Source organism: Pelodiscus sinensis, chromosome 27 (genome assembly GCF_052426305.1).
Source record: "Pelodiscus sinensis isolate ZL-2025 chromosome 27, ASM5242630v1, whole genome shotgun sequence".
Taxonomy (NCBI): domain Eukaryota; kingdom Metazoa; phylum Chordata; order Testudines; family Trionychidae; genus Pelodiscus; species Pelodiscus sinensis.
The window spans coordinates 13,216,016-13,240,219 of NC_143078.1; the positions used below are offsets into that span (position 1 = coordinate 13,216,016).

At 56.1% G+C, this 24,204-nt stretch overlaps 1 protein-coding gene across 3 annotated transcripts in view; it reads right to left on the bottom strand.

Annotated features, from left to right (window-relative positions):
* Positions 1-1,584: 1,584 nt before the first annotated feature.
* TULP1 (TUB like protein 1) overlaps positions 1,585-24,204 on the bottom strand; it is a 44,211-nt gene continuing 21,591 nt past the window's right edge. For 2 of the 3 annotated variants that reach the window (XM_075910360.2, XM_075910359.2), the window contains exons 3-14: positions 22,564-22,693; positions 21,763-21,909; positions 20,269-20,424; positions 18,893-19,006; positions 18,255-18,395; positions 17,653-17,750; positions 16,880-17,050; positions 14,888-15,000; positions 12,086-12,194; positions 11,574-11,672; positions 9,703-9,874; positions 1,585-6,850 (exon numbers count right to left, since the gene is read on the bottom strand). In XM_075910360.2, the coding sequence (XP_075766475.2) occupies positions 6,717-6,850; positions 9,703-9,874; positions 11,574-11,672; positions 12,086-12,194; positions 14,888-15,000; positions 16,880-17,050; positions 17,653-17,750; positions 18,255-18,395; positions 18,893-19,006; positions 20,269-20,424; positions 21,763-21,909; positions 22,564-22,693 (1,584 nt within the window). In that variant the 3' untranslated portion in view covers positions 1,585-6,716. The remainder of the gene's footprint in view (positions 6,851-9,702; positions 9,875-11,573; positions 11,673-12,085; positions 12,195-14,887; positions 15,001-16,879; positions 17,051-17,652; positions 17,751-18,254; positions 18,396-18,892; positions 19,007-20,268; positions 20,425-21,762; positions 21,910-22,563; positions 22,694-24,204) is intronic. The other variant, XM_075910361.2, reaches the window with a different exon arrangement.

Sequence of the window (24,204 nt, forward strand, 5' to 3'; positions counted from 1 at the left end):
CATTCCTCCTCCTTTACATCAGTGTGAGGGAACGAGGCCTTTCCCCCAGTCTGCCTCAGTCTTCTGGCACTGCCTCCTCCGGTGTCATTCCTACAGTGCCGTTTCCGTACAGCGGAATAACCCCTCCCCACCCTCACCGTCACGCTGAGCCATTAACACAGGGATAGCACTGTGTGAGGACACGGATGCACACATGCCTTGTTGAACAGGGTTCAGCTAGCAGCAAGAAGGACCCTGGCCAATGGTGACTGTAAGAACAAGGGGTGGTGTATAAGCATCACCAAGGGGTGTTTATGCGTGGGGGGAAATAAAGAACAGGAACCATTAAGAGAGAGGTTTGGGCAGAACTGAGGACCAAGATGTGAGTGGGGCAGAGCAATGAGAAAAGAAGCCTGTTCAGTCTCTACGGCCCGCAGTCTGGTCTGATGGTGCAGTGTCAGGGCCCAGATGCAGCAGGCCAATCACAACCAACTATAGTGGTGGGCAGGCTGTGAGGGAGCATCAGGCCTTAAACTAATCCTCCTCCACCCTGCCCCGATGAATGGCACAGATGAAATTTGCCTGAGGGGCAGAGCAGCTAGTAGGACCTCCAAGAGAAATTAGGGTTGCCAGGTGTCTGGTTTTGAACCGGACAGCCCAGTATTTGAGCTTTCTGTTCGGGAAACAAATTGAGAAAATAGAAATGTCCGGTATTCTCTAAATAACATGTCATGTGGATTGTGATGTCATGTCAAGTGTGTCTGGTATTTTTGTTGAAACCATCTGGCAATCCTAACAGAAATGCATCTTATTACCCTGTGGTGAACTCGCTGGAACAGCAGGAGCCTTGCTTAATCCGAACCTGGGAGGTAAGGCTTTCCCATACTTTAGGGTATAATATTTTTTCACTTTCCACACAGCCTACACAGTGGGGGAGGAGGGAGTCGAACCCAGAATGCAAAGGGGTGGCAGGAACTGTGAGATGGCTACTCACGGGGCATTGCTGTCAAAGTCGACGGTAGCCACCCTATGGGGATTCACTGCGTTGAACTCTTGCACACAGTGGGGACACGCATGTTTGGCTTTACAAAAGTGGGTGCTAAAAATTGTTCTTCATACATTTGACCTTATCTCATAGTGTAGACAAGGCCGTAAGACCTCAAAATAGGAGGTCTTCATCATTGGTCTGCCTTTGCATCCATCACTCTCGTTGTAGCGCAAAACAGATGCACATTTCAAATGCTTCACCCCCTTATTCTCTTCTGCTGTCTCTAGCACTAACAGTCGGAGCAAACAAAGGACCAACTATCTCCTGCCCTTCCACATTATTTTCAGTTGTGCTGCTGTTGGTTTCGGGTTTATTTGTAAGTGTAACTGAGTGTGGGGTGGCTGGTGTGTGCTTTAATTGTTGTTGGCTGTATGTGTATGTTGCTAGAACTGTGCGTATTGGAGTCATGCTATAAGGTGCTTTTTCTTTATATGCTGGGGGTTCTGTTTGCCAGTTGGTGTTGTGTTTGCTGTTTGCAGCAGTGTTATAATAATTGTTTAGGTTGTGTTGTTTCGCTAGTGGGCTGGTATTTGGATTAAGTAAAAATATTTTTCTGGGGGGTCAAAGGCGATGATGGGCAAAACAGAAAAGGTTCAGATGTTTGAGTTGGCTGGTACCCAAAGGGGAAGAAAGGCTTCTGATTGACCATTGGCTGAGAGTCTCAGGAAAGAGCCAGCTGTGAGTTTTACGCCAGCCCTTCTAATGAGACTCCTAGGTGTCCTCGTTTCTGACCGATCCAAATAGCCATACAGCTGCTGTTCTTGGTGTGTGGGGGCCCTGCCTCTTCCATCCATGCTCAGGCAATCAAGAAGAACATGAAAAAACCCACCCTCAGAAATGTATCCAAACATAGTCCGGTCTTCACAGAGGTTTGGTTCCTTGTTGGAACTGGGGCTGAAGGTTCTTGCTTTCTAAACTTTGATGAGCCCGAGGGCCCTACCAAATGTACGATCCATTTGGTCAGTATCATGACTGTACGACATGATTTCAGCTATTTCAATCTGAAATTTCATGGTGTTGTAACTGCAGGGGCCCAAAGGTTATTGTAGGGGGATTGTGGTACTGAGGCCTTTACTTCTGTGTTCCTGCTGGCAGCAGCGCTGCCTTCAGAGCTGGGCAGCTGGAAAGCCACTAGCTCCGAAGGTAGAGCCTTGCCAGCAGTAGCAGCACAGACCCAGGGCTGCCAGTGAAGGGGCAAAAATGGGGCCAGGGTATGTGAAGCGAGGGGCGTGCCGATTGAAGACAATATTGACTGTGAGAGCCATGCGCTCCCTCTGCAGCTAATCAAAAGCATTGTTCTGCGCACCGAGCCATGTGCGGATGTGGATCGCCAGGAGATTCACATGCTGCCAGCTATGGGCGACTGTGGATGCTGTGCTAGTCAATGGCGTGTGAATCTCTCCTGGGTGGCCGCCCAAGCATCCAGCTTACAGAGAACACTCACCATGACCCATGGATCCCGGCTGGCTTTGGCGCTGCATCTCTGTTTCCCCTCCCGCCCAGTTTATTCATGGATTTGTTTGTGAGCCTGGCTCTGGCAGTGCAGTTGAGTTGTCACTCAACCTAGGGACTCCTTGATGAAAAATATACAGACATACCTATCTCCTAGAGCTGGAAGGGACCTTGAAGGGTCATTGAGTCCAGTCCCCTGCCTTCACAGCAGGACCAAGTACCATCCCTGACAGATTTGCCCCAAGTCCTTAAATGGCCCCCTCAAGGATTGAACTCACAACACTGGGCTTAGCAGGCCAATGCTCAAACCACCAAGCTATCCCACCCCACCAGAAGAAGGCTGCAGAGACCCCTCAGAACCACGGCTGTTACACTGTCACCCACTCCACTCCTTTACCAGAGAACAATGTATTTCTTACAGCACCACTTAAGGTACGTCTAGACCAGGGGTTCCCAAACTTTCTGACACGGGGACCAGGAAATCCATTCACAAACTTTTGGAGGACCGGTAACATTACTTTGCATATTTGCATCTTCATTAGTCAAATGATGACTATTCAAAGATGTTGCTTCTGGTCCTCCCAAAGCCCCCAGTGCCAGCTTTAGCAAAGCTTTTGATACAGTCACCCACAATAGACTTGCCCTCAAGTTAAGGAATATGGATTGGAGAAATGGAGTGTAAGACACAGAAAGCTGGTTACACCAGCGTTTCCCAAACTTTTTACTTTAGTTGGAACCCTTTTTTTTTTTTCAGTACTGCTTTTTGCAGCCCAAAAATATAAACACATAAAAAACAAACGGAGAGAATACCAGACATATAAGATGTCTGCTATTTTCTCATTAGGTACGTTTTATTATTAGTAGATGTATCAGTTTGTAGTTTTGAACTTCCACCGGCCCCCCAATCTCTCCCGGCCAACCCCAGTGCCCCAGGCAAGCCCTGCTTCCGGCAGCCGCTTCTCTCCTCCTCCTCCCGATCTGCCCCCCAGCCAGCTCTGCTTCCGCCAGCGTCCCCTCCCCAATCTCCAAAGTCAGCCCCAATTCACCAGTGCTGCTTCTGGTGGCTGGCTCTCCCCTCCTCCTCCCCCTCCCCCCCGACCTACGTCTCTGCCGGGAGCCGGAACATCGGGCTGCAGGTTATGCCCAGGGCTTGGTGCCACATGGGCACCCCAGGAGTCCGGATCACCCCGGCAACCACGCTGAGGCCTGGTATTTTTTTCTTGCGGCCCGGTACCGGGCCGCAGCCCATAGTTTGGGAAACGCTGGTCTAGACTGTGGCGTTATAGTGGGATCCCGAAATAGCTATTTTGCGTCTTTTGAACCAGCCCATTTTTTTGAAATAGATGTTGAAATAACAGGCTCACTACTCCGATGTCCCTGTAACCCTTGTTCCCTGAGGGTTAAGGGATGTTTTAGAATAGTGGGTGGCATGAGCTGACTCAGTCCTCCCGCTACCCCCATCAAGTTTTGCTGCCCTGGTCAGTTCCTTTTTTTTTTTTTTTTTTTTTTTTGATAAACAAGTTTTGCTGCTATTTGGGGGGCGGGAGGGTTTTTCAAAACTCAAAAAGGGGGGCATAATGCCGAAAATCTTGGGAACCACTGCTGTAGCCCATTGAAGCAGAAAGGAGGCAAAAGCTAGTTACTCAAGTTAACTCTAGCGTCGTCTTGGCCAAAAATCCAGCTGACCTGCTCTTCCAGAAAACATGATGGGCAGATGAACTGACAGGTGGTGATGACAGGCTGGGCTGCGAGGATTTCTCAGAAAGATCGGGGCCATGCCCTGATTAATCAACACAGGAGTACTGAATCAGAAGGAAGAGCACCACGCCTTGTGAGTCACTAGCAGCACTTCCTGTAGCACCTTGCATTTCCCCTTGGGGTCTCTTCTAGGAAGGACCCACCCCTACCACGCTCAGCTTGTCAGGTGGAACAAGATGCCAGCGTGGCTGCGGAGTGGGAGTGTTTGCATTTGCTGTTCACCCAGTAAAGATAACTCAAGGCACAGGTTGTCTTCCTTTTCAAGATTCCCCTCCCAGTAGCAGAGGGCTGGCTCTGACATTTCCTTTGTGGAGCAGCCAGCTGCACTTACCTTCCACACACTTGATGCGGGTCATTGTATACCCAAAGCAAGCCGTTCTTGTGCAGAAAGGGAGGGAGATTATCTGCACAAAGTCACGCAGCGGGGATTCGGAGATCCTTGGAGTGCAAGGAAAGGTTAATGACCTGGAAGCACGGACAGAGCCTCCGTTGTCTGGCACTCGATGTGGCACTGTGAGTGCCCAGCGCCGCCTAATCACAAAGGCAGGGATTTCTATCTGGTTTGTGCTGCTATAAATGATTATGCAAAACCCAGGGCAATGGAGAAGCAGACCCTAGGTATCAGGAGCAAGGCAGGAGGGGCTTGGACAGCCACCCCGACTTGTCTGACCCAGCGGTGAGTTGGAGCCCAGGATCACAGCCGAGAGCCAAGGAGCTGTATCCTCGGGTTGGAGCGATTCAGGGACTGGATGAAGCTCAGGAGCAGGGAACAAGGCAAGGCTGACGAGAGGGATTGGGGACAAGACCAGAAGTCAAGCAGCAGAGGGCAGAGTCTGTAGTAGCAGCAAGTCAGGATCCACCTTGTACAGACATCTTACTGTGTCCTTTTCTGGCTCACTTGGCTGAATCAGGGGCTCCTGAGCTCCTTCAATCAGGTCCCTGTGATTGGTACCTCTAGTGGCGCACAAGCCCTTATGCCAATACCCAATCATAGTAGACTCATGGGCTGCGTCTAGACTGGCAAGTTTTTCCGCAAAAGCAAGTGCTTTTGTGCAAACACTTGCCAACTGTCTACACTGGCCACTTGATTTTGCACCAGAGCACTGACGTTCTACTGTCCGAAATCAGTGCTTCTTGCACAAATGCTTTGACGTTCCCGTTCGGGCAAAAGCCCTGTCCCGGAATGTTTTTGTGCCAGAGGGCCAGTAGACAGCTAAAAACTGTTTTGTGCAAAAAAGCCCCGATGGCGAAAATGGCGATCGGGGCTCTCTCGCGCCAAACCACGTCTAGATGGGCACGGACGCTTTTCCACAAAAAGTGCTTTTGCGGAAAAGCGTCCGTGCCAATCTAGACGCTCTTTTCCGCAAATGCTTTTAACGGAAAAACTTTTCCGTTAAAAGCATTTGCGGAAATCATGCCCGTCTAGACGTAGCCATGGGGTAGTGGTGGTGTGGGTGCAAGTCCAGGCTCAGAGCCTGCCGGGAGTCCCCTAGGGCCATTCTGCAATGGGTGCACAGGGCGATGGCAATGCAAGTGTGGAATTACATCCATCTCTGTTCCTGCAAAATCCAGACAAGCTCATTACTAAGCTTGTGCCAGGTGCTAGTTAGAAGACCCTTCAGCAGTACATACCTGACAGGACTCCCCACAACCCAGCCCAGCTAGAAGCCGGATCATTGCTCTCCAAGAATCCAATGTGTCTTCTGCTTGGAGACGTTCCGTTACAGGACAGGGAGGAATTACCTCGCCTGGACCGTGCGAGAAAGGGACACTTACCCTGTGCTGTTCTGGGGATACAGAGAGTACCACTCCCTGGACTAACCAAACCTGCACTGCTCAATGAACAGAGACTTGTCCCTGTGGTTGCTTCTTTACTGATCATACTCAGAACAAAGAAAGCCAGTCTCCCCCCCCCCCCATGCCGCCTTTGTCATTTAAACCTAATGCTACAATATACAAAAGAGAATCTAAAAACTCAACACTTTTCCAGGAGTCCCAGGAACGTCCTGGCAGGATGAAATCAGAGTAACTGTCTGCTAAGTACATAGAGGGAGAGATTCTGCTTTATGGACTGGGGCCAGTGGCCAGTTCTGACCCATCAGAGACTCGATGGAGATAAGACTACACAAAGTACGGTGGGATTCTGCAGTTACAATCCAACCCACCAGAGCATCTCTGCAGTGCTTGTGGCCATCTGTTCCTTCAGGGTGGAAGGCAGGGCAGATGGAATGGTGACTGTGATATCTGACCTGTTAAAACCTGGTACATAGTTACAGTTAATGATTCCACTTGGTCACAGTCTCCAGATGTGCACAGGTGTCATTAGTAACACCAGACCAGCCGCAGGTTCTCGATTGTCAGCTTGGATCCTCACGTTGTAGGCAAACTCCTGCCTCGCTCAGCCACTCCACTTGGCAACGCTGCCTCTCTGAGTGAGCTAAGCTCAGTACAGCAGGGGTGTGTAGGGCTCCTCGGTGTATTATTCACAGGCCAGCTTCCCATCAAAGCTGGACAGAGCAATGGCAAAAGCCTGCACAGCACACAGGGGATAGTTGTAGTCCATGGTGAAAGCATCGTCTGCCACCCGGCCAAATTGCATCACAATGTAGTCAACTGGAAGAGAGGAGGCAAAAGGCCATCAAGGCAAATCTGCGTATGAGCAGGTGCCGGGGCTAAAATGAGCACAAAGCGCCACACCCTCGACCAAAACTCTGGCTCTAGGCCCAAGGCTACACAATCCATGGCAGAACTTGAACTCAGATCTCCCTCCCAATCACGTTAAGCCTCACCAGTTTCCCCATCTGGAACCCAGGGATAATGAAACGGGTTGAGAGGCTTGATTCATTAAAGCACGTAAAAGTTTGAGATCCTGAGCTGGGAGGCCCCAGAGAACGGCTCTGAATTTCTGGTCTCACTAGCAGTCCCAGCAGCCCAGCCCGAACACCCAAAGACATCCATCTTGTGACATTTCCAGCTCAGTTTTTCAGACCCCCGAGGCTGAAGTTGTGCTCACGAGGATCTGAACGCCCCAGGCTCAGCCGAGCCCAACCTCTGCAGCGAGAGGTTCGTCCGTCGAAGGTGACCTTCCAAAGAAGCCATTCTGATGGCGTAATGTCTGAGAGTCAGACTGTGTGGGTCCCGCACCTGCTGCCAGCGCCGAGGCCGTGGCTGAGCGAAGCGCCACGAAAGGCCGCGGGGCTCTCGCTCAAATGTCAAACACAGCAGCGCAGAAGACGGGCTGCAGAGCTCAGCCACCTGCCAGCCTGACAATAAGCGTTGCCATTTAACCAACAGAATCAGCCCTTCCCACTGACAGGGGAAGAGACCAGAGGCGCGCCAAGCACTGCCTCTCCCAAAGGGAAACTGATCCCTCGCTAGAATGCCTGCCCCGGCCATTCCCCAGGCACTCCTCCAACCACAGCCTCTCCTGCGGCTGCCTTTTGTTCCACCAGCGAGGGTGACAGGAAATCTGTAAAAATAACCGGGGGCCCCCCGACAGGTTCCTTCTGTCCTGTAACCCAACACTAGCATCCCCTGATTGGACTGGACAGGTGACAGGCAGAGCAAGCTCTCGCTGCTCACGCACGCCACAAAGCTGCCGAGCTGCCCACGCTCTGATATTCGCAGGTGGTCTCCGCCTCAAGGCCGGGGCACAGGGAGGGTGGATCCCATTCCCTGCAGCCCCCGAGCGATCAGCTGTCTGAACTCTGACCCCACTGACTGAGTCTCAGGGACCTTCCAAATCCAGCCGACTCAGGCAGCCAACCGAGTAAAATGTCATTCCGTTTCCAGTGTCAGCCTCGGACGGGAGCCAGAGCCGGACTGTTTTGGCTTTTGGGTGAGACCCCTTGAGCGGAGGCTGCACAAGGTCACTGAATTCCCACTTGGGCCCACAGGCCAGAATTTTCAAAAGGTCTCATCACTGACGCCTCCCCCAGAGCTCGGCTCCCAGGTCCCATTTGTGGGGGCGGAGCACTTGAAAACGTCACCTGGAGCTCTCTGAAGCCCCACAGGCCTAGACTTAAGGGGTACACATTGGGGGATGGACGTGCTTGCACTAGGTCTCCGCACAGAAGTGAATTTCCATGGATTCCCAGCCAGACCGTTATTGGGAGTCTGAACACTGGCATGACACAGGCCCAGAGAACTGCCCCCACATAATTCCTACAGTTGCTCTCTCCGTGATCATCCGCAGGGTACAGGCAGATGAACCGGGCTCAAAACCAAGCACAAAAGGGGCCCCTGTAGGCAGGGACTCAGCGCTGGATCTCGGCGGGAGCGGCGCCAGCTTACCCCAGGGTTGAATTTGGTCTGATCCTTTCTGGAGTCTACACTCGGATGGGTTTCGGTGTAGGGCTGCTCACTGCCTCTCATGTGCTCCCACCCCCAGCTCAGAGCCTGGCCCAGTTGGGGCCCCGCTGGGGTCACCTGCTCCTGGAGCGCTCCCCAACCATGGAGCTCTCACCATGGCCAACGGCGCCTTCTGCGCGGCTTCTTCCTGGGGCCTTATTCATCCAGGGACCAGAGCCTGGAGCAGGCAGGGCAAAGCCCATGTGTAAAGGCCAGGAGAACAGTCTCCCTGCAGCTGGAAGGTTTGCAAGAGCCAGGCTGGGGGGCTGCAGAGCTTCAGCAGGGCCCCCTGCGACCCCAGCCCCCTTAGCACAGTCTGCCTGGCCCTCTGGCACCCCCGGTGCCCCATTCACACAGAGCATGCGTCTGGCCCGCTGCGGACACAGCGCTGCCCGCAGCAAGGCGCCCAAGCGGGTAGCACTCTGCTTGCACAATGGGCCTACCTCATCCTGGAGCAGGTCCCTTGCCCCTCTTTCAAGCGAGGGTAGGAACAGGGAAGTCACACGGGGGGCCCCTCTCTCATCCAAATGGCCGGTACGTTTCCAAGCAGGAAGCAGACCTTCCCGGCTGCACATCCCTCCAAGCTCAGCCCTTCTCCTCTGGCAAAGATTCTGCCCCCACCGTGGGTGTCAGGGTCTCCTGCAGGCGCCTGACGCTGAGCGGACAGAGCTGACGCTTCCTGGCCAGGCTGGCTCTGAAGGGCCAGCAGGAACAGAAACTGTCTTTGGCTCAGATTCTGCCCGGGGAGCACAGAGGGCGACGGAGATGACTGTGCTCCCATCGGCTATGTCAATCATAGGGGACTGTGTTTCGGGACAGCCTACTTCCTTTGCGTGGAAGCTGCCGAGGGCACCACGCTGTTGGTCCACAGCTCCCAGTTCCCTTCTGGTGTCAATTCAAGGCCTAGATCAGCTCTCCATTGACGTCTCCCGGACACAGCGACTCTCACGCTGCTCACAATGGCCAGAGTGAGGCTCAAGCCAAGGGCCTGAGCTGGGGAGATGGCGAGAGAGCCCTCCAGACGGGCATAGCTTGCTCAGGGAATCACCCGTGTCCCCCAGGCTGCTCTCTGACAGGGAATCGCTCTGGGGTGGGGACTCTCCCTGCGGACTTACGGTCATCGCTGTGCACGATCTGGAAGTTCTTGACGGAGGCATGGGTGACCCTGCCGTGGAAGTTCAGGACGTAGGACTGGGTCTCGTCATTCCATACCGGGGCCTTGTTGTGCAGCTCGATGAGGTTGTCCATGCTCTTGTTCTGCCACCTCGTAAGGAGCCCATCGTTATCCTGGGAACAGCAAGAAACGTGCTCAGGAAGCAGCCTGAGAAAGGAGTGCATGAGGAGTCCCTGCAAATGCTTCCCTGGGTGGGCAAGGCCTGCATGAGGGGGGGCACCATGCGTGGGACCTGTGTGTTCCTTCTGACCCCAAGGGGAGCTGGCCACGGGGCTCCAAGGCGGTACGCGGCATCTGGACCTTCCGTGGCCTGTAAATCCTCTCCCTGTTGTAGGTTTCTGTGATTCTGTGCTAGTTCGGAGCCCAGGTGGTATCCCTGTGGTATCTGAGTGCTGGGTGGGGAACTACCCCCAGGCCCGAGGCAGGCCTGCTGACAGGGGGAGCAAATGGGGCAAAAGCTCTGGGGCCCAAGAATCCCTGGGCTCTTTAAGTGACTGCCAGAGTCCTGCGGCATGCTCTGGGCAGCTCTGAGGGCCGGCTGGGGGGTGCGTGTGACATGCTCCGCGTGGCTTGAGGGCTGGCTAGGGTGTGTGTGTGACATGCTCTGAGTGGCTCGGAGGGCCGGCTGGGGTGTGTGTGAGACATGCATTGAGTGGCTCTGAGGGCCGGCTGGGGGGTGTGCATGTGACATGCTCCAGGTGGCTTGAGGTCCAGCTGGGGTGTGTGAGGGTGTGTGTGTGAGTGAGAGTGTGTGAGGGTGTGTGTGTGAGTGAGAGTGTGTGAGGGTGTGTGAGAGAGTGTGTGAGAGAGAGACATGCTCCGGGTGGCTTGAGGGCCAGCTGGGGTGTGTGTGTGTGTGTGTGTGACACGCTCTGAGTGCCAGTTGGGGGGGGTGTGGGTGACATGCTCCGGGTGGCTTGAGGGCCAGCTGGTGTGTGTGTGTGTGTGTGTGTGTGTGTGTGTGTGTGTGTGTGTGTGAGAGAGTGTGTGACACGCTCTGAGTGCCAGTTGGGGGGGGTGTGGGTGACATGCTCCGGGTGGCTTGAGGGCCAGCTGGTGTGTGTGTGTGTGTGTGTGTGTGTGTGTGTGTGTGTGTGTGTGTGTGTGTGTGTGTGAGAGAGAGTGTGTGACACGCTCTGAGTGCCAGTTGGGGGGTGTGTGGGTGACATGCTCCAGGTGGCTTGAGGGCCAGCTGGTGTGTGTGTGTGTGTGTGTGTGTGTGTGTGTGTGTGTGTGTGTGAGGGCCAGCTGGTGTGTGTGTGTGTGTGTGTGTGTGTGTGTGTGTGTGTGTGTGTGACATGCTCCGGGTGGCTTGAGGGCCAGCTGGGGTGGGTGTGTGTGTGTGTGTGTGACATGCTCCGGGTGGCTTGAGGGCCAGCTGTGGTGTGTGTGTGTGTGTGTGTGTGTGTGTGTGTGTGTGTGTGTGTGTGTGTGTGTGTGTGTGTGTGTGTGTGAGAGAGAGAGAGAGAGACATGCTCTGAGCGCCAGCTGGGGGTGTGCGGGTGACATGCTCCGGGTGGCTTGAGGGCCAGCTGGTGTGTGTGTGTGTGTGTGTGTGTGTGTGTGTGTGTGTGTGTGTGTGTGTGTGTGTGTGTGTGTGTGTGTGTGTGTGTGTGTGTGTGTGTGTGTGTGTGTGTGTGTGTGTGTGTGTGTGTGTGTGTGTGAGAGACATGCTCCGGGTGGCTCTGAGGGTTGGAAGGGCATGTGTGTGTGATATGCCAGACTAACACGACTGCATCTCTATTGCTAGAAGTGGGCTACGCCATGGGGGGGGATCCTGTTCCAGCATTGCTCGCTGTTGTGCCAACTTACGTTTCGGGGCCGGATTGGTACCCGCTCATTGTCCGAATTCATTCCAGGGATGATCACGGTCATCTTCCGGGGTCCTTTGAACCCTAAAACGTTTGTCTCCTGAAACAGAAGCCCCAGCAGGCGCCTGAGTAAGTCACTGGAGGCTCTCACATCCCGAGCAGGGACAAACATCCCATTCCAAGACTTAGCCGCTGTTTTCTGACCCATGTGTCTGGACTCCCTATCCTACTGTCAGGTCCTGGACCCCTGGCAGTGCCCCATACAACCCTGTCTCCCAGCCACAGGAGACAGCACGGCTGGGCTGCATGTATGGAGAAGCTTGCCTGGCTGCCACCTCCGCTCTGCAGGGCAGAGCTCAGGACCGCTGGGTTTACTGGCCGTGAATCCAGGAGTCACTGGGTCTGGCCCAGATTGCAATGGGCACAGGCCACGGGCAGCCGCTGTGAGAGGTGGCACAGTGAGTGCAGCTCTCTCCCTGGGGCGGGTGGAAGGGGCCCACATCAGTGACTTACATACACAACGGCCGATAGCTCCTGTCGCACGTTGGACCAGTCGGCGTTCGCTCTGTCGGGGTTCACTCCATTGTCAAACACGGTGAACTTAGTCCCCATTAAATTGGATCTGCATCCCGAAACAGAAGATCAGACTGAGGAACGGGACGGGGGGGGGGGGGGGCGAGGCTGTATTTGGCACCCCTCTCCCCTCCCACATCCTCTATTTGCCCTTCCTTAGGTTACCCCTCTGGTTACTGTGCTGCTATGAAAGGAGTATCATGGCAAAAGGGTATCTGAGCAGATGCCCCCCAGCAGCACAATCATAGGGAGGCCAGTGGGGGTGGAGGGACACTGGGTGCTTGCAGTGGTCCCCCAAAGCTCTGGAACAAGAGGAGCAGCTCTGCTCCACTGGAGTCCGCCAAGGTCGGGCACTTACTGACAAGCACTTGATTAACGGGGAGGGGGAAGGGTGCTGTGTTCTGCCAGGGAACAACTTGCACCAGACCAGGCTCTGTCGGGCCACATGAGACCCCAAAGCACGGAAATGCTCCTTAGCTCTCTCCAGACCCAGCTGCCTCTTCCACACGCCTCCCCGTCCAGTCTAGTGCCCGGCACAGCACCGGGCAACCGAGGCTAGCGAGTGGGCTGCATGAGAGAGCCAAAGGGCGCCAGATCGTCAGAACCGAGTCGCTTTCCCGGGGTAGGGCCGTTTTGCTCTCTGCGCTGGCGTCCCTAGAATTTGCAGGGGGTGCGGACTGAACCGTAGCAGCGCTGGGATTAGCTGCAGAGGGAGCACCCGGCTCCCACAGTCAGTGCTGTGGGCAACCAGGCTGCACCTCCCTCCCCGTGCCCTGGCTTTGCCGCCTGTCACTTTAGTAACACCGGTAAGAAAAAACGATGTGACGGAAACCAGCAGAGTCTGGCAACCCTGCGCGTGGGCATCAGTAAAAAAAAAAACATCTCGCAGGCCACAGTGTTTAGCCTATGCCAGGGGCATAGCCACAGCTGGGCCGGACTGGGCCATGGTCCACCCACTCGTATTCAGGCCCACCCCCCGCCAGCCCTCCCAGCGCTTTCACTGGGGCGTAGGCCGGGGTGCTGGGGCTTCCCCTGCTCTCCCCGCTGGAGCACCAGGCAGCGGGGTAGGGCCTGAGGCAGCCAGCCTCGGATATGCACTGAACTGCACGGAGCTAATTCCTGCCATGTCGGCAACTGAGCAGAGCGCTTCCTCCTGGTTTGGGAGCCAGTCTCTGAGCTGCCCTCCGCACATCTGCCCCTCCCCTCGCTCCAGCAGTCCCCGGTGAACTCCTCTGGCCGGCAGTGAGGGCTGCTGGCTGAGATGCGCCTGGCTCCTCCCTGCTGACGGCACCCTCAAGGGGTGGCCTCCTTCCCCTTCAGAAAGAACTAGACAAGCCAGTTTTCCCCTCCCTGCCCCCCAGCGACAGTCTGGAGGCCAGATCTAGTAAGATGGGCCTCCAGTTCCAGCCAGAAAAGCTGTGACCCCCCAGCAGCAAAGGCAGAAGGCCTCAATCCTTGGGCCGTGGTGGGAAGTGGCAACCTAACAATGCGCCCAAGAAACAATACACACTCCTCCTCCGGCTCCTTGTGTTTCCAAGCAGCGGCCAGCCTTGCGGCCCCTCCCTCCAACAGTTTTCTGTGTGGGATTCATTCCTCCAGCTAACTGAAGGATTCAGTGCAAGACCTGTTCCCCCTGCCCCGGCCATGGGCGACATGTTCTCCCCACTCTGCTATCGAAGGGCCAGATTCCGCCCTACACTGGCAGGGCAGGGCCTGACTGTAAGTAAGAAGCCAACTAACCCACTGGAAAGCAGAGCAGTGCAGTCTGGGTCACATCTTCATGTAGAAAGGAGGGTTTGTACACGGGGAAACTACCCCTGAGCCCAGGGAGCGAGGGAGCAGGGTGGGAAGGACCACGCCTGCCCTACTATCTTCTGATATTGATGTAGTGCCAGTGAATGGAGACAGATGAACAGCCCTGGATACCGGAGTCCTCCCCTCCTCACAGGCCACCAAACTGACATTGGCTGGTGATCGCTTTCACTCATTACCAATCAGGGCAGGATCTGAACAATGTTCCCTCTAATCTTTTACATCCATGTGTGGAATAAATTTTATGTGCACTGAGGCATTTGCCAATGTAACCCACACACCTAGTGTGGTTCACTGTCCCATGCAGTGGCACCTAGACCACAGCAACAGTTAAGAACAAGAGACTTCTACAGCATGGGCTGGGAGCCAGCTGGCTTTTCGCACCAGGGGAGAGGCTCCTATACTAAGGTTCAAATCTTCCTGTTAGCGGTTGCACCAATGTGCGCCTCCAGTAGAAACACAAACCTCGTGCTGGGTGCTCTGCTAGTCAGCTGGGTGGCACTGGAATCTTTCCTGACTGTCTGCACAAGGGCCCGGCTTCCTGGGACCACTGGATCTGAACCTGTGACCCGGATGTGCACACTCCCCATCCTTCCCAACATTTGCTGCCACGTTCTGTCTGTAAGGATGGGCCTTGGAGCCCTCCACTCGCTGCAGAGCATTTGCTTCACTGTGCGGCAGCGTTTGCTAAGCCAGAGTTTGACAGAATCCCAAATAGATCGAACTTTAGCGCAGCAGCAACAGCAGAATGCAGGAGAGAGCCCAGGCAGCAGACCTAGGCTGGCCCGATTCCCCTTGTATAGGCCTGACGCTGCAATATAATAGATATTTTCACCCCTTATCCTTTCCCCTGTGGGGAATTTGCTCTGGACTCATGGAAACAGGTGGCCCACGCAGAAACCAGTTTTGCCCTGTGCCACTTTCTCATACCTCAGCTTCCCAATGAAGTTCTCCCCACCTCGGGACAAATCAGTGGGATCAATGGAAATCAGGTAGTTTGAGGTCTTGCTCTTTTTCCGCTTCCGACCAGCCAGCAGGAACACCTGTCGGAGATAGGGTTGCCAGATGGTTGAAACAAAAATACCGAACACCTCCCCCCACAAAAAAAAAAACACCAGGAAAAAAGTTCTGTTGAAGGGGGGAAGAAAAGAGGGGGGGAACCGAAGTTGTTGAGCAAAAAAATCCAAAAAAACCCAGCATTAAAACAGCATGTCCTCTTTAAAAGTGAATGCAGATGCCTAGTATTTTCGCCTCCTGGCCAGGGAAAAAATCAGAACATACCGGACATATTTTTTTACTGGACAGGAGGCAAAAATACTGGACTGTCCAGGTGAATACCTCGCAACCCTAGTCAGAGACGGGAAGGAAGGGGCCGGTTTACAGGGGCTGAGCAACTCAGGGCAACAGGACTCAGGTCACACTGTGAAGAAGCTCTATCAAGCCCAAAACACGCTCATGCTGCTGGGAATACAGCATGCGGTGCACTGTCTCCCCGGTAGGTACAGAGCTCAGGTCAAGGCCACTGTCCTGTTATGCACAGCCCTCCTGGTGACTGGCCTTCATTACCACAGAGATCGCCTGTCTCCAGGACGACCACCTCCCATGACCGTTACCTTCCCTGGCACAAGGAAACCGCCAACAGATAGGAGAAGCTTGGAGCTTTCAAAGGGGCTGGACCTAGACCCACTGCCACAAGAGATGGGAATGGCGAGGCAGCTCACATCATCAGGACTAATCACTAAACTCATGTGTGGGACAGACGACCCCCGAGGGGTCTTTTTCAACTCTCTGGGGAGGGCGGTTCTAGGCCTCTCACCCATTCTGGTTTGTCAACTGGATAAGCCTGTGAGTCCCAGTATTGTGACATTTGCACGGTTGCATCAGAACATCATGATACAAGGGCGGCAGGGCGGCCATCTGTCACCAGGCTGTGACACAATGTCGATTGCGATGACATCACTGGGTCTCTCAAACGGAGACACTCCCCAAAAGAGTGGGTCAGTCGGCCTAGGCCCAGCTCCTCGAAAGCCCTCCGCTACCTGGAGTTAGGTTCTGTGCCAGGCCTTGTATTCACACATGGGTACAGATGTGCTCAAAGGGTATGTCTAGACTGAATCCCTCTGTCGGCAGAGGGATGCGGATTAGGCAGGTCGGCACTGCAAATGAGGCAGGGATTTAAATATCCCGCGCCTAATTTGCATAAAAATGGCCGCCACGTTTTGCCGACTCAGCACTTTGTCGGCAAAACGCGGCAGTCTAGAGGGGGATCTGTGAAGAAAGAAAGCCATGTAGTCTAGACACACCCATAGTCCGGAGCGATGAGCGGGAACCCCCGTAGCATATCAGGTGGGAGAGATGGGAAACAAGCTGAGCCCTGGTGTAACTCCAGTGACTGCAATGGGTTTACACCAGGGATGGTTCTCACCCATTAGGCCATTGTTCCCCTCTGCATAGGCAGAGTATATTTTCAAGTGCTTTGTCTGGCTTGCAGTGTCCCAAGTAGAGCTGACTGGGAATTTTCCAGCAAAATGGTTTTGGGGCCCAAGAAAAGAACAGTTTCAATTGATCTTCCCCGATTCAAAGGAAGAGACCCCGAAGCTGCCAGAATGCCATTTGCGCAGTTCCAGCTCGACACATGTCACTTTCCATTCAAGATGACTTTCCCTTTTGACATTTCTGTCAAATCAGCTAACACCAGGTTAAAAACCAAGTTTCAAGTGCAAGTCAAAACAGACTGTTTCGAAGTTCTCGAAAAGCAAAACTTCAGTTGCCGCCTGCCGAAACGATCCCTGGCTCGCCACGTTTTCTGAGATGGGGACTTTCTGCCCCATTTCAGAGCCTCAAAAGCTCTGGGGGGTTGGAAAACCGTTCCCCGGCACGCTTGCCCCGAGTGAGGGGCTGGGACCTTATTTCACTGCTTGCCTTTTTCTCGTTGTCCAGGTGCAGGTAGTACGTAGGGTAGAGGCCCCGGTCCATCCCCTTCTTGTCTCGAGTGACCCGACACTTGATGGTCACGCCCTGAGGAGCCGGCTGCAGCACAAAGTCCTCCAGGCTGTCCACTTCGATGACAGGGGAAGGCGGCCTCTCCTCCTTCTGTGGCCCAGCACCCAGAACGGAAAGGGGAGAGGGCGTTAGGGAGGGCTCGTTACAGGCACACGCTGCTCTAGGGCTGTTCGGAGAGAGAGCGTTAGCAGCCAGATGTGCACTCGCCACGGTGCATATGCCAGCAGCCTGCCCGACCGCATCTTGCATTGGCGCCTTTCCCCTTCCTTTCAGTCACAGCTTCCTGGGTCTGGCCAGTTGGGACCCAGGCACCTCAGCCTCTCCCTTCTCTGGCCTCAGTCCCCCAGCCACCATAGGAACCTGCTGAGGTCACCCTCTCCCCCTCGGCCACTGCAGAAACCTGCTGGGGTATCCCCTTTTCCCCGGATGGTGCGGGAATCTGCTGGGGCAAACTTTTCTCTTCCACCTGGGCCCCTTTCTACAGCCCACCCTCCATTCTCTCTGGGGTCCCTCGCGGCGAGATGGGCTGCCTCCCCAACCTCTCACCCTCCTGTAGCATTAACAGCAGGCAGCGTCTTCAAGCCCTACTGCTGAGGCAGCCGCTGGACTTTGCTCTTCAGAGGCGAAGGAGGCTGTGAGAAAACCCCATTCCCAGCCCTGCCCCGTTAGCCCCCGACTGGTCAGCCTTTTACCTTCTTGGCCTTCTTTCCTTTCCCTTTCTTATTGGAGTTCTTCGGAGGGCTCTCCGAGGCCTCCCCCTCGCTCTGCTCTCCGGTGGCTTTGGGGAGAGCTGCGGATAGAAATGCACACGGTGCTCAGTGGGTATCCCCCGCTCCGCGGCCCAGACCCCATCGGCCCAGCTCCGCCGGCATCGCAGCGGGAGGGGAGGCAGGAGCTGAGACCACTGGCAGGTGGAGGGCACCGTTGCTGGTGCCACGGGGATTGATTTATGGATGCAGCGGCCACCCTCAGCACAGCCTGCTGTCCTGGAGCAGAGCATTTTCAGTCACCCACACAGCAAGGTCATTTCTGGAGCAATGTGGTGGGCACACTGCCAGCAATGGGAGAGTGAGGGGTCCTAACTCCCTGAGCTGCTGCCTGGACAAACAGCCTCTGTGGCTTCTCTGCACAAAGGACACGGCCGAGTCCACTAGTTATATAAGCCAGTAGAGGGCAACACAGCCTCCTCCTCCAGAGCCCAACCATACGCCCCACAAGAATCCCCTCCAGCTTGCCCCATGTGCTGCCCTGCCGCTGGCCCTGAGCAATGGGACTCGTCCCCTTCTGATCCCACCTTTCTTTTTGGTCTTCTTCTCCCTGTGGCTGTCACCGCCTGCCTGGAACATGGAAGCTGTGTCCCTTTTCGGGTCGGGTTTGATTGGCTTGGTGCTGGAATCCGAGTCGTCTTCCGCCTCGCTGCTCATGACGGCTGCGGCTGCGGGGGAGACACGTGCACTCGAGAGAGGGGCCCCGGTGCTAAGGGCCGTGCCTTACAGCAGAGAATCTCAAAGCCATGGCTAGCTAGGGAAGTGAAGATGGCATCTTGCAGGGGACTGAGATCTGGTTTGCACCCCCATACTCACAGACGTGCCACGGGCCTGTTACTGATCCCCCAGAGCTTGCACTGCACTCCTAGCAACGTGCCAGGGCAACCGGGCCGGCACCGGGTCAGGTCAGGCACTTCCCCTGCTAATGCACCAGCAGGGTTTTCCGGGGAGGTCTCCACCCGAGTACTGACCCCTGACCCAGCCTGTTGGTGGGGCTATGGGCTCTCGCCCCTCTTAGCCCATAACTCAGTCCTGGCCCCAATCTCTCTCACAGCCTGAGCCACATCCCCAGGACGCCCGTGGTACCAATGGCAACGCCTCAGGAGCCCTGAGTTGAGGAGAGCTCCGGGGGGCAGGGGCTGTATGGGCACCTGTTGCCTGTCACCTTTCTTTTTGCCTTTTCTCTCCTTCTTGTCCCCGCTCACTTGGAACATAGATGTCGGCTCCTTCTTCGTGGGCTTTGCAGCTCGGGTCTTGGCATCGCCCTCACTTCTGTCTCCTGTCCCGGCAGAGAAAACCGGTGAGAGAGAAGGAAGGGGGAAGGGAAAGCGGGAAACAGCGGGCGGGGGGGAGAGAGGAGTGCTGGAAACAGTGTGGGGATGGCAGAAGGGCTAGTGAGGGATAAGCGATGAGGAAGAGAGGATGGGGAAGAGTGGGGACAAGCCAGGGAGAAAGGAGCGAAAGGGAAGGGGAGACGGGGAAAGCCAGATGTGTTGTGGGGACATAGCCGGGGCAGGGGGGAGACAAGAGAAGCGCGACACAGGCAGGGCCGTCCCTATCCATATGCAGAACATGCAGCCGTGTAGGGCACCACAAAATTGCCCCAAAGGTCACGGGGCCCTAAGCAGCCACGTATGGGCTCTGGCCACCTCCCGCCCTATCCCCCGGCTCAGCACCAGTCCAGCATGTTCCCCTTCAAACGCCGCTTCTCTGGCCAACTGTGCAGCCACCTGCTGCTACTCGGGAGTCCTCCGGTCCGGGTCTCCCTCTGGCCATGCTCCAGGTTGCCAGCTCTTCCAGACTAGAGGTCGCTGCAGTAAATGGTGTCTAGTCCATCCAGCATGGTACAGTAGGCTACCCCTTTCCCCCACAGCTTCAGTCCCCCTCACGCGGAGGGGCCACTCCCTCCCCCAGAGGGGGGTTCTGGTGCTGGGCTGGGCAGGGCACAGGCACTGGTAGGGTGGCCCTGGACCCAGGGACGTGACCTCAGGGACAGTGTGACGGGGAAGACACTCCCCGCACTGATAACAGCGCCCCCGGCGAGGCACCGGGCGGCACGGCCGGGAGGGACTCGGGGGAGAGCTGGACTGGGAAGAGCTTCATGCCCCCTCCATGCATGATCTCAGGCTTGGGAAGCTTAGCTCAGCCAGTGACTCAGTGCGGGGCTGTCTGCCCGCCCTGTGGAGACAGTGGAGGAATCCCAAAGCCAGGCAAAGCACCACCAGCTCTCTCCAGCCCAGCCAGATATTTCCCTACCCCCCCCCATGGGAGTGTATACCCCCCCAAATTTCCCCAACACCCCCCCAGTTTTGTGAACTATGGTGCCATACAGCCCACCTTCACCCTCACGGTCTCACCCCTCATCGGCCCTGACACCCCCCCCCATAAATTCACAGAGCTGAGACCCAGGCTCAGAAGCAGCGAGTAACTTACCCAAGGTCACACACGGAGCCTGCGGAGGAGCAGGGAATTGACCAGCCCCCCATGTCCTAGGTTAGCACATTGCCACTAGACCCTCCTTCCTCTCACACCCCCATTCACCTCCACATTGCAGTCCCTTCCCCTGCTGCTGACCTCTCAGCTTGGGTTTTCTCTCCTTGCTCTCTCTAGCTGGGATCTCTTTGGGCGGTTTCTTTTTGGGCTTTTTGGGTGGGTCGTCATTCTCCGCCTCCTCCTCTTCCTCCTCCTCCGAGTCGGCTGGAAGTTCAGTGGGGAGCCGAGAGGGGACGAGGAGATTAAAGAAAAACAGCCACGTTAATGGGCAGCTGCAGCAACGGCTCTGCCTGTCCTGTTCAGAGGAACTTTCTCCACAGCGGGGGACTCGCATGGGGCCTATACCTACCCCAGGCCTTACGTCACCCGTTGCATTCACCTCACCCCTCCAGTATCTGGGAGCCTCGTTCATGCCGGGGCTCAAACCAAACTTGATCACGAATCCTGTAAAATTGGTTTCTAACTGGCTTGGCCTGCCAGTGTAAAGGGGAAGGATCCAGGAAAGAAGAACGCGTAAGTGTGTTCTCAAAACCTCTGTAGCCCGGGGGGCTGCTCTGATTTCACTGGGCCCATGCTGGATCTCCCCTCCCTCACCAGATTCACACTTCTTTGAGAACCGGTTCAGGCTAACCCTGGGCCTGCATGGCACCAGCTGAACCAGTTTCAAACCTGGTTGGAAATGCAGGGGTGTTTCCCCTGGTGTTTAGAGCACTTTACCCCAGGAGTTTACCCTGCAGGAAACAGCAGCTTAGAAAACAGCCTTTAGAAAATAACCGTACGTGTGAGCCACGGGGTGGGACAGGCTGTGGTTCAAGGCTGCCACCTAGTGACCGTCTGGCTGCCTCTGTGTGGTCTACGCAGTCCTCGGCTCTGCCCCTCGCCTCCTCCCTTCCCTCCCGCAAAGAGGAGATGGGGGGTTACAGTAATTGCCCCTAGACAGCCACTAAGGAGCAGGAGCTGGTGGGAGGGTGAACTATTTGTCTGGGAAACGGATCTCATATGCAGAGGGAGGACACTAAAACGGGGCCCAAAACCTCAACAGCCACCTGCCCGCTGTGTGCAATCCTCCGAAAGCCGGGCTTTGGGACGTCCCCAGGACGCGGCTGTCGCTGTATTTTAGGGGCGGGGGAGAGCGTTTTCCAAGAGGGCTTCCAGACAGACTGGGATGCAGGAGGGCTAGACAGGACTGGCAGTTGTGCTGGTTTGTGTTTGCATGCTGCCACGTGATTTGGGGGATTGTGGTATCTGGGCAGGGCCGTGTGCCGGATTGTGAAGGCCACGTTTGTGTGCAGAGCTGTGTGCGTGCAGGGCTGTGTGCTGGATTGGGAGGGCTGCATTTGGCTGGGATGGGGACGTGAGGGTACACTGGGGCTGTGGCACGTGCGCACGGCGCCTGGGTTTGGGCTGCAAGCGTGTGGCGGGATTGTGACATGGGCATGAGCCTGTGGCCTGTCGGCAGGTGTGTGACTGATGTGGATTAGGGCTGGGGGTGGTGGGCATGAACTGAGAGACCCCATGGGAAGGGACCCAGCACCCTCTTACCCTGCTTCTTCTTAGAGGCTTTGGCCACACTGACATGCAAGGCGGGACTCTCCTTCTTCTTCCTGGGCTCTTTGGTGGATTTGAGATCGGGCTGCTTCTCGCTCTCCTCCTCCCCTTTCTCCTCCTTCTTCCGCAGTCTCCTGACAGCTGGGAGAGCGGCCAGAGTGAGGACAGAAACAGGACGGGGGTAGGGGCGTGAGCTTCCAGAGGGGGCAGCTCAGAGGGGGGGAGGGCAGATATATGGGTCCCCCCATGTCTTTAGGGGTCTTGTTTGTAGTCCAATATAGTTGCTCTCCTGCCTTTGCAGGAAATACACAGAGCATGGGCCTGTGTCTTGGAGGCAAAGCTTAGACACTGAGCCAGGCTAAATGCCGGGAGGTGTGTCTGTGCGCCCACAGCCTGCCACAAGGTGCCGACGGGCAGAACAGTGAGGCTTGACCTCTGCTGGTAGAGCTCCAGCAGCCTGCAAGAGCCCGTGTGCTCTGGGGGGCTCCTACCGGCACAGCCAGCAGGTCCCAGTCCCAGTGTGGGAACAGGCATACAGACCTACCCCTTGTTCTGGGCACCCCCCCAGAGCTATGCCGGCTGCCCCTGCGCTGCCAGAGACAAGGAGAGAGGCAGGAAGCAAGCACAGAAGGGTCATTGGATCAGGTAGCGCACAGCCGGGAGGGCCGCTGGTGCGGGTTGCCTTTGGGTGCGTGACTCAGTTCCCCTGGCGCCCTCCCCGATGTCTCCACGCCCGTTCACAGGTCCGCGGGGCTGCCTGCCCTTGGCTGTGGTGGAGTCGCACGCATCTCTTACTCTGAGAGGGGGCACTGGGCTCCTCTGCGGGGCTCTGGGCGGCCAACTTTTTCACTTTCAATTTCTTGGGCTTGGCTTCCAGCGTGGGCTCCTGGCGCGCCTTCTTCTGCTTCTGCCCCAGCAGGGGGCGCTGGACAGAGGGACACATTTATGAGCTTACCAAAGAGCCACTAGCAAAGCCTCCGCCTGTAGGCACAACTCAGTGCACCTCACTGCAATACTGCACATGCCCCAGGGGCCAGCGGGGGGTCAGTTGCACCCAGAGTGGGTGCCGTTTGGAGAAGCGGAACACTTCCCGGCTCCTCGGAGAGGAAGGCCAGGGGGATAGGAGGTGGCTACCATGGGCAGAGGGGGAAGCTTCCAGCCTGTGGCCCCGCCCATATGCCGTCCCTGCTCCACCAGGCCCCGCCCCCACTCTGACCAGGCCACACCCCCTCTCCACTCCCTCCCCTTCCCTGCTCACCCCTTCCAGCCAAATCCTTGCACCCAACCGTAGCAAGTGACATTTGAAAACCCCACTCCTCTAACATGTCTTTCTAAAGAGAATGGAGCATGTTTTCCGGCGCGTGCCAGACTAGGGAGACTGGACAAGAGGCCCACCAACAGGGGCGGGAGGGCAAAGGCGTTCAGGGCTCCTGGACGCTGGTGCTGCTGCGGTAGCAATGGCACCAGCCAGCACCGTGGGCTCTTTAAATCACTGCTCTGGGTGGGCAGGGTGCTCTAGAAGATGTGGCGGGCTGGCTGCCCCTTCGCCCACCCGTCCTGTCCAGGAGCATGGGGCCAGCCCAACCACCTCACGTACGGGCCCTGTGACAGGGCGAGGCAGCCCCGCACTGAGCCTGCAGGGCCCAGCCAGGGTTACCTGGCTGCAGAGGCCCCTCCCCCGCAGCCCTACTGAGCATGCCCGGGCTGTAGCGCCACTATAAAAGCCTGAGCAAGAACTCAGTCAGAGGTGGCAGCCGGAGGAGAAGGACCTGGGAAAGGAGCTCCCGCACAGCTGTCACCGGAGGCTCCAAAAGAGGCTGGTGGGGCTAGTGCATCCCAGAGGCTGCCCACCGAGGAGACACCGACCCAAAGGGCACAGCAAGCTGGACGAGTACGTGGGAAGGAACCCCAGCGAACCAGAAAGGAAGTGGCCCAGGGCAGGAGCGGGAACCGGTTCTCCCTCCCGGAGAACCTCGGCGTGTTTCGGCTGGATTGCCCCGCCGAGGGAGTGACACGCTATCTGGTCACTCACAGGGCCCTGGGCTGGGACCCGGTGGAGTAGGGTGGGCCCGGCTCCCCCCCCCGCTAGAACCCTGAACTGTGTTTTGGACTTGGGACGGAGGGCCTTGGCCTTGCCTTAAAGGGCCAGACTTAAACTGTGTTTCAGACTCAGGCCAGTGGGACTACCCTTACGAGGTCCTGCGGGAGGGCCAGGCAGGAGTAGCCCTCCTGCTATACATGCAAAAGATACCTAATTAGAAGCACTAAATTTGGGAATAAAAAATGTCAGCCATGTTTGTTTGTTTTTATAGACTCCAAAGTTTGTCAGAGATTTAGTTGCAAGAAGTTTGTAGTAAGGGCAAATCTGGGAGTCCAGTCCTAGCAGTGGCTACTTCCCTCTCTGAGGGAGGGCAGCATGAAACGCAGCCACAGGTT